The sequence below is a fragment of the Glycine soja genome, chromosome 1, assembly GCF_004193775.1.
Source record: "Glycine soja cultivar W05 chromosome 1, ASM419377v2, whole genome shotgun sequence".
NCBI classification, from domain to species: Eukaryota; Viridiplantae; Streptophyta; class Magnoliopsida; order Fabales; family Fabaceae; genus Glycine; species Glycine soja.
Window position 1 is genome coordinate 49995819 of NC_041002.1, and position 9911 is coordinate 50005729.

At 34.2% G+C, this 9911-nt stretch overlaps 1 protein-coding gene across 2 annotated transcripts; it reads right to left on the reverse strand.

Annotated features, from left to right (window-relative positions):
- Positions 1–3206: 3206 nt before the first annotated feature.
- Positions 3207–7613, reverse strand: LOC114418980 (mitochondrial phosphate carrier protein 1, mitochondrial-like). 2 transcript variants are annotated; one of them, XM_028384554.1, is made up of 6 exons: positions 7252–7613; positions 6538–6887; positions 6396–6439; positions 5366–5583; positions 5154–5278; positions 3207–3609 (listed from the first exon to the last, which is right to left on the reverse strand). In XM_028384554.1, the coding sequence occupies exons 1-6, from the start codon at positions 7384–7386 to the stop codon at positions 3558–3560; spliced, it is 924 nt and encodes a 307-aa protein (XP_028240355.1). In that variant the 5' UTR covers positions 7387–7613; the 3' UTR covers positions 3207–3557. The 2 variants fall into 2 exon arrangements, with proteins under 2 accessions (XP_028240355.1, XP_028240363.1); XM_028384562.1 differs by having other exon boundaries at positions 5366–5580; positions 7252–7612.
- Positions 7614–9911: the final 2298 nt, after the last annotated feature.

A 9911-nucleotide genomic window follows, 5' to 3' on the forward strand; every position in this document is an offset into this window, starting at 1 on the left:
ATTTTTGGAGAAAAGGCCGGAGGGTATCGTTCATTGTAGCTTGGAAGGTTGAAGGGGCGTTACAAAGGCTGAATGGCATGACCTTAAACTCGTAATGGCCAAGGTGTGTTTTGAATGTCGTCTTATGGATATCCGTGTTTGCCATGCGTATTTGATGAAAGACCTGTCTGAGGTCTAACTTTGAGAACCAAGAGGCATGGCCCAAACCATCTAGTAAATCGTCAATCGTGGGCATAGGAAAACGATCTTTGATCGTAATTGCGTTCAAGGCCCTGTAGTCTACGCAACAGTGCCAACTTCTGTTTTTCTTCTTGATAAAAAGGACTTGAAGAAAAAGGTTTATGGCTTGGTTGTATCAAACCGACGGCCAACATCAAAGCAACCTATTGTTCAAGTTTGGTTTTTTGAAAATGGGGATAACGGTATGGTTTAATGTTGACTGGGTTCATGTTAGGGATGAGATGAATATGGTGTTGAATGTTACGGGTGGAGGGAAGTTGGTATGGTTCGTGGTAAATTTATGGGAATTAGTCGATGATGGAAGTCATCTGTGGAGGTGTTGGTAGCTCATGGCAGTATGGGGAGGACAAGGAAGGACTGGGCTGGGCTGGGAAAGAGGTAAGGGTGAAAAGAACATAAATGTTTTGTGTTTGAGCACACCATTTGAATTAAATGGAAGATGGATCCAATGAGACATTTGCGTGTAGCGTAATATTTTGGCCCGAATAAGAAAATGACATTGTAAATGCTTGATAGTTTGTGGTAATGGACCCCAATTGTTTTAACCACTGTACACTCAGTACAATATATGCACCACTACTAGGTAAATGGAAAAGGTCAGTGATAAACGTATAACCTTGAATGCACAAAGATACCTATAGTGAAGTGGTGTCGCAATCCAAGGTGTTGTTGTCGCCGACCATGACATGAAGGGTGTTTGTCAGAGAAGTCGACAAGTGGAGAAACATGGCAATGCATGTCTGGATGAAGTTGTGAGTACTTCCTCCATCAATCAAAATAACAAGACAATGGTGGCGGAGAAGACCATAGAGGCGAAAGGTTCCCGGCATCACAGTGCCTTCCATGGCGTTCAAGCTAATATGAGGAATTGGGTTAGGGTGTGGGTCTGGGGGCTCCATATTGGTTGTGTGTAAGGAATGGGTATCAGAATTCGCGACAAAGGGTTCGATGTCGTCGTCTGCAATTAAAAGATGTAGTCATGGCTTGCATCGATGGTCAAGGACTCATTTGTCCTCACAATGATAACAAAGTTCCTGGTCGCGCCGGAGAGCCATTTCTTCTGATGTAAGGCGTTTGAAAGAGGTTTTAGGTGTTAGGGTTGTGTTTGGTTTGGGTTAAGGGGAAAGTGGTGGTGGTGGTAACTGGGAACGAGGTTGTGGTGAGACATACATGTCACAACGACAGTCATGGAGTTATGTCTCTGGAAGCTTGGCCAAGGCTGTTGCCTATGTCAACGTGGAAGGTTGAAACACTTGTTAATAAGACTCCACATAATGTAACAAAAGAAGAAGATTCCACATAAAAATATGAGGATATACATTAATTTGTGCTTGTGTCTACTTTTTTATTTCTTTTAATTTTTGTTATTATAAGTGTTGAAATTAGCATTTTTCTTTCATTCCAAAGCTCTTTTTGAGTACTGTGTAGCATTAAGACAACGTGGTAAGACTAAGGCCAATATATATGTGCTACAGTGCTGTTAGGTTTTTGTTTCCATAATAAAAAAAATGTGTTGTGCACCTAAAAAATGTCCTCCGTTGTTAACTGCCATTAGATATCATATATGATGATGTTATCAGTAGAAGACCACCGTGGTTCAAGAACCACCTTTATACAAATTCATAACTATTTTATTGTAGAAGTTTCGGGAAAATAGATATTACAAGCAAGTAAACAGAAACAACTTTACCATGATTCCCGTGAATGCTTCCTTGAGTGCACACCTAAATCACTTCTTTACCTTAAAAAGAAAAAACTCACGAATTTAACTGAAAAACAAGTAGAAAAAATGAATATTTTTGTAAGTGCACACGTTGAAGCTCACAGGATGCTACTGTCTTGCTTGTTATTTGCAACTACCCTCAAATTTTTGTTTGTTGTATGATCATGAAACCATCCACTTGTTCATTCATGCCACACAAACGAGTTTACTTTAACAGCTTAACTTAAGGAATCTTGTATGCTACTACTGTTTTGGCTTCAGTGGGATATAAACATAAAGTTTGTGCAGTGGACTTCCTAATTTGGTATTTCGTCATTCAGTTATTTGTCATTGTCCAGAAGGATTTTGAGAGTGATAGAGTTGGCCCCATCACCCGATTTTCTGGCCACAACATGGCTGGGCATGATCATGAATCTTGAGTTAAAAAGGACGGTAGATAAGAGGGGCCAACTCAACGTGTTCTTGAAAGTGACATAATGGTGAGAGTACATTTTCACATAGCTGATAGTGTGAGACTGTCCCTTCAATAACAAACCATATGACGCTGAGCTTTTAAGGACATCTGGTGAATGGTGACAGTACAATGTGCTTCCTCATTTTACCAGCCACTGCTTATTCTGCTCGTGAACCATGAGCTTGCAGTTTCCTTCCTACACCTTCAATTCAATGATAGTGTCCTTTGTGATTCAGTTGCTTATAGTTGACAGACAAAAACGACAGTTGTATTAAAAGACTGCTATGATGGATGATGATTCTGCCCTCACTAGCGATGAAGGGCTCTTTTCCTTGGATGTTGAAACTTGAAAAGACCTTACCAGAAACTTACAATTTGAGTTAAGCTAAAATTGATTCAAAATGAAGATTATCCTCCACTTATATTTACTATTTTAAACATATCACTGATCAATGTATTATCTCTAACAAACCGACATATCCCCACTTCACGTCAAGAACTAGACATCTCATTATGAAGTTTAGACATCTAAACACAGTCCAATAATGAGTGGCTCAATAAACCTAACAACAACCACTAAGATAAACTGTAATACCATTTTATAATTTAGGTTTTGGGTTTAACTCAACTCCAAAAGTTAACTCATGAAACGAAAGTTATCTCCCATTTATATATACTATTTTTAGTCATATCTTTAATCAATATGAAATCTCCACACGAAATAATGTATCAAAACATTATGGAAAGATAGAAAACTGCTAACAAGAAAATGTTGATAAGTAGCGAAGATTAGAAGAAATCAAGGTCATATAAGATCGAATGTGGCATGCCATGAGGCATGGGTAAAACCTTAGCTGGTAAATTGCCAGCATAAGCATTGCTAGTAAATCTGTATTTTCTTTTGTTATTGTGCAACACCTAGTATGCTAGTACACGTGAAAATATAAATGGGCTCCTCGTTCTTTTTGGAAAGCAAATTTCAAAGGCATCAATGAAAGCCTATAATGACAAATTCAAAAAGACTAAATGGTGGTGGAAAGCAAAAGCTACCACAAAACTAATCCTGTATATAGTATAAAATGACTTGCAATGTACAAGTCAGCCTGAAAATTGTGATTGCAGATTTCCATTTTTCTGAATCTAGCCTGCCCCATCTCCTCTCACGTCAGTTCTAACTTCACCACTAGTTGGCCTGCAAAGTTTCAAAACAAAAACAAATTTCAGAAAATAGAGAATTAAAGCTTATGTTTAGTTCACCACATCATTTACTTTCAGATCCTTGAGATGCAATAACATAAATGTAGGCAACAAAAGGCCTAAATGTTAGGGTTGGTTATGAGCTTATCAAATAGAACAATATAAAAACCACTGTTAGATGGCATAGAAATAGATTGAGTAACCTAGATAATCTCTATTTTATTAAAGCATAGCAATTGGCAATTTTGTAAATTTATCAGCATATAACATATTTTGTGATCAAGCAGTACCAGCCAGTGGCCAGTGCAGAAGTTTGCAAGTCATGGTATTCCATTCCCTAAACATTACTACTACACCTTACAGCAACTCTAGCACATCAACCTGCTTATAACTACAATAGAGCTTTTTTACATTTTTTGCATGATAAATGGTAAGTCATACAAATGTTATCAATGGCAGATGGTGGAATATGGTGGAAGGCCAAAATCCCACCAAATAAACATGCTATTGCGGCCTATGGCACCACCATAGTGGGCCTCCCTTCTCAAATTGACTATGCCGGTCAGCAAAAAATTAGCCAAGTCATTCCGCCATGGCACTTCCATTTAACAACATTAAGTCATAAACAGATCAGGTGAGTTAAACACACTCATTCACTCCCTATTTTGTCGTAAAGGCTGTTCAATGTCCCATTAATGCCAAAGACCATAGCCTGTGGTTGCAATCTCCTTTTGTATTATTATAAATTTATCATCAGATAGTATCATATTTTGTATTCTTAACCATCAAAAGCCATTTCATGACCTGTCGTGCTCATTTCTTTAAAGTTTACTCAGCTCCCAAGCAAATAATGTTATCTCTTGATGGCATTGCTTTTATAATTTTTGCCTTTTGTGTTTTTTGCACTACATTTAGACATTTCTCCCCATTTATCTACTGGTCTAAAAAGATAATGTTTACTTCTCTCTAAAGCAAAGCATTATGCAAATGACTCAATTACTTTTTAAGAATATGATTCCTCACAAGATATCAAACAAGAACATTTTCCATATTGACAACTAAACATTCGCATATGACCAACTCCCAGCTTCTCCTCCTACCAAGGCAGCCTCATATACCAGGTGCAAGAAAAGGAAATGATTGTATAACCATATCAAGATCCAAATATATTAAGGCTTTCTTTTATTGTGATTATCTTGAACAAAAGAATTGACATCTGAAATTTGGACTTTGTGAATAGAAAAGATTGATATACATATTTAAGACCAAATTCTGCTTCATTGAGTAATAGTAATACATTAATTTTTTTAGTAAAAAATAGCATTCACTAAATTAATAATTATCTATATCTTTCTCCAGTTTTGTTCTCTTCATTTGCTTTTTGTTCAGAGAGAGTGAGAGTACATCATAACATATAATCATGACTTAAAATAAAAAATGGAAGATTCAAAATTAGTAGATAATAATATTATAAAACAGAAGAAACTACACAGCAGACTATTCAATATCACTTAAAAGTTTACGGAGTAATACACTTACATTCCACCTAAAATTTTGATGGTGTCATAAAAAAACCATTGCAAAGTTATAGAAGGACCAACTAGCAACATTCTAATAGGAAGGCTCCTGGTAAATAGATTGGCTAGCCCAATATTTCTGATAGCCTGCACACAATAAGTGGAGCACATTTAGTGTGATATCTCCTATCTCTCAAGGAAGTATCATAAACAAAATTGTAAAGAAACAAATACCAGTGCAAGACTATCAGCCTTTCTGTTATAAAGAGAAGATACAATATTGTCAGCCGGATTAGAAATGAAGCTACCAACAGATCCAGCTGCATATCCAGCTAAACATGTTACACCAAGTTGTTGACCTATTGAACAGTCCTCCTTTTTTCTTTTGACCACGTTCCGATACAAAAAATCAACGGAATGCTCAAATGTTGAGAACATAACCATGGAAACTGCTCAAAAAATAAGCATAATACTCAATATTCACTTCATTTAAGAACAACAGCTAGAGTTAAAGCTCACAATCACTGAAACCACATATTTCATTGGCATGCTACTCAAAGAGAATAAAATTTAACTATTACAAGAAGATGGCCCAATGTATATTTGAATACGCAGCATGATTAGCTTGAAAGAAGTCAATTGTTAATTTTATTAATCAACATCTCTCATATATTATTAATCAACAGGCAACTAATGTGATAGAAACTTGGTATCTTTTCAGAAAGAATAAGGGATTTCTCCCCTTGATATAGTGCCTAACTTGCAAAACTTCGAGGGTTTGCAGCTCCCAATACCCAAAGGCCTCAATTCTCTCACAGATGGCAAGATGATCTCTCTCTTCCCTCCCCTCTTATTTATAGGCAACATGCCTGATTTCTATAACTATCCTAGCCCCCAACGAACTAACTATCTAATTATTTAACTAACTATGGGGATTACCTATCATAATGCCTTTAACCAGATCAGTCAAATAGTTACTTAAAACTCAATGTACATAATAATATAATGATTTTACAATTCTCTGGGACTAGAGCAGGAACGATAAAGATATAGGAACATATACCACAGGCACAGAAAAAAGCAAGATGTTAAAATTTCAGTAATTTTATGGCAGATAGCTATTCGCTAGAAGACTTTACAAGACAGAATGACATCCAGAATATCAATGTGAAAATATTACTGATGTCTCTTTAATTTCTAATTATCGTTATATTCTCTAACTAGTATAAAATTAAACAAAGCTTCAAGAGATTATGAAGATTACATGGAATGTTTCGACCCAAAAGTGGAATTAGTCCACGGTAGAATCTGCAAGTAGTAGTTAGAATAGAACATAAAATAATCATAATCATCTCCTAAATACAGATGCACACCAAGTAAAAACTAAGTATTGAACTTTTCTTTACCCTCGTGTGCCTTCTGATGCATATAACTTTGGAAAGCCATCATACAATCCCTTAGCAAAACAGGGTTGTGCTTGAACCCTCACTTTAACAGCTTCAAATGGACATAGAGCTACATTGGCAAACACTTCAGCAGACGCACTACTAAGAAAGAAAACAAAACTCCTGTTCTGGTCTACCAATACATTGGAATAAACCTCTTTAAAATACTCATAGAGACCAAATCTGCATCCTCCTTGAGCACCATATCCAAAGAACTTGCCGGTCCAACCTTTCCAAAGAACAGATGGCCCTTGTTCCCTCAGTAAGCTAGTAAAGCAAGAGGAAATACTGTAATACTTAATTGGGTGCACCTACATGTAACAACATCACTTTCCCCGTCAACAAACATGATCAAATCAACAACTATTATTTCTACACATTAGGGTGAAAAAGCACTCAATATTTTTGCTATAACATAACAAAAGTGTTACAACAAGAGTAAAGTGATTCCAACTTCAACTTTTTTTTTTCACTTCCCTCATTTCATTTGGGTGCCTAAGGTATCTAGCCTAGAGTCAGAAACTAATTTCTCAAGACACAAAGATCGATTCAAGGGAGCTGAACTCACCCAACATAAAAACATAAGAGACTAATCACTTCCCTAATTTCCATCCCCTAATAAAACATGATTTGTGGAACAAGTGAGTTAAAATAACTAAAAGAATTGAAAAGCACCTGCATGTTGACTTTCAAGACATCAAAGGGAGTGATGGCAAGATGGGTGGTGCCAGCACTGAGCATTCCTCCAATGGCACAAAGAGCATAATACCTGGGCTTTAATTCCTCGCAGATTCTTCCCTCCATGACCATGACACTCTTTCAAAGCCCCCCAAAACGACGAAAGTTGTTAACTTTAGTGTAAAACCCACACCCCAACTCCATATATTACTCCACTCTCACGTGTTTTTGTTTACCAACCAATAAAGAGAAAAAGGGCAACCATTTTGATCCTTCATGCGTTTCTGGCAGAGAAAGAAGCAAAATTTAAGGTTGTCAGAGAGACACGCAGCAGTTTGAATCTGATTCTAATGAAATGAAAGGTAAAACCCAATAAAAACCTTATACCCCGTATTGTTGGAACTTCTTCGGCCTTTCCGAAGAAGCTATTCTAGTTAGGCAATTACAATTACCCCCAAAATAGGAATTTCTCAAAAAACAAATTTTAATCCTTAATTATAGCTTAATAATATAAACATGAAATTCAAATTCTTAGTAAACTTTATTATAGAGTAATTATAATTAAAATTCTTAGTAAATTTGATCCTTATTAACCGGAAAGTTATAATATAACTCACTTTTTGTCATTCACTAATTTCATATTCATTCAATCATAAATTTATGAATAATAAATTTATTAATTTTTAAAATAATTATAATTATAATATAACTCACTTTTTTGTCATTCACTGACAAATGATATTTATGTAAATATCGCCTCCATTCTTTTACATGATAAACAAATATCTAATTTATTAACATGGGTAAAAATATTTAAATTTTAATTAATATTATCATAAATTTAAGTTTATTATAAAAATACTTGTACAATTAACTAGTTTAAGTGATAATTAAATATGATGACAATACTCATAATCTATGAATAATTTTTTCAACCAATAAGTATGAGTTATATTATTAATAGTTCAATAATGCACACACTTTTATGTGAAATGTTTATTAATTTTGTAAATGATTATTTTTTATCAAAAAATATTATCGATCCCGATATCGTCTTGTCAGCGTATGTTTAGTTGACTTGGACTAATGAGTGATGACCATCAAGAATCACCTTTAATTTCACTTAAACCAATAATTTTTTTTTTGTCATTTTAATCATCATTATATGCATAGTTTTATATTTTCTTTTATTTTTAAAATTGATCAAACTGGTCCTCTTGTACATTTTAGTCGGTTAAAAGTTTTCAAATTAACATTTTTTACTTGATTTTATATAAATTAAATCTTTGGGCATCTTTTTTCTCAAAAATCATAAACCAATATATCAAATTTTGATGAAAACAAATCTCAAAACTCCTGGAAATTATAATCTCACGTTATAAAAACTTTTAAATTTTATCAAATTTTTACTAAATTCCTTATTTCAATTTTAAAACTATTTCATTTCTCAATTTCATCATAAACCTCTAAATATTATAATAGGAAATAATATTGTGATGGTAAGATTATCAAACTCAAGAGTTTACATAGACTTTTGCGAGTTTCATAAACTTGACTAGTGGACTTGTAAGAGTCCATTTCATATAAAAAATAACAATAAAATATTTATAAATAACATATCAATTAAATATTTCAACAATATAAAAAAGTAAAATACTAAATCATAAATTTCATAATAATTAAATAACCAAGTTAATGATGCATTACTACTAGATAATAACTTACAGATGTTATAATAGTGGTAGATCATTCTCATCGAAGGTTTGATGGATGTTATTAAAGAACAAGGATTTGATGTTATTAAAGGTGATAATTTTTTTATTCAGGAACAACACACTAAATGAAAGTATGTTAAATACTAAACAGACAAAAAACAACCTAAAATAAATTAATTTTGATATAATTTTTTTGACTCAGTAATAAACTCGAGAGTTTATCGAGTTTACTTACACTTTATTGAGTTTACACATGAGTCGACTTACAGAGGGTAAGTGAACTCGTGAATTCGTAAAACTTAGAGAGTTAACTCGAGTTTGATAACCATGATCATGTGTTTAAGCTAACTTGATAACCATGAAATCAAATTTATTAATTTTTAAATATAGCAAAACTAACCTTTTTATTAGTATATAGAAAAACTAACTTAGAAGACCTTTTTTTTTTACAAAAGACCTAAATAGTATTAAGTATAACTCTACCAAAAAAACATACTATGAACCAAAGATTATTACTTTCATAGTCATTAAGTCGTCCACATTCTGACTTCAGTTTGTTTACTCTACTGGCCCTGGACTTTTGAAGCCCATGACAAGTTATAGTTTTGAATGTTGCTAGGTGCACCCAGCATTATTGTTGGTGCACCCAGCAAACCTATTAAATGCCAAAATTGCCCCTACTTGTTTTTCTTCTTACGGATCAAGGTGATCCGTACGTTGATCCGTAAGACACTTACGAATCACCTTGATCACGTTCAAGAAATTTCATCAGATGTTGCATTTCAAGATCGCTTCCTCTTATGGAAGAACGAAATACACTTCTTGCATTGTATATCTGTTTAATAGTCGTACAACTATTGACATTGTGTTCCTTCAGAGTTAGCAGAATGTTTCTTGGCTTCACCATGGACTTCGTCATATCAGCAATAAGTGTTTTTTCAG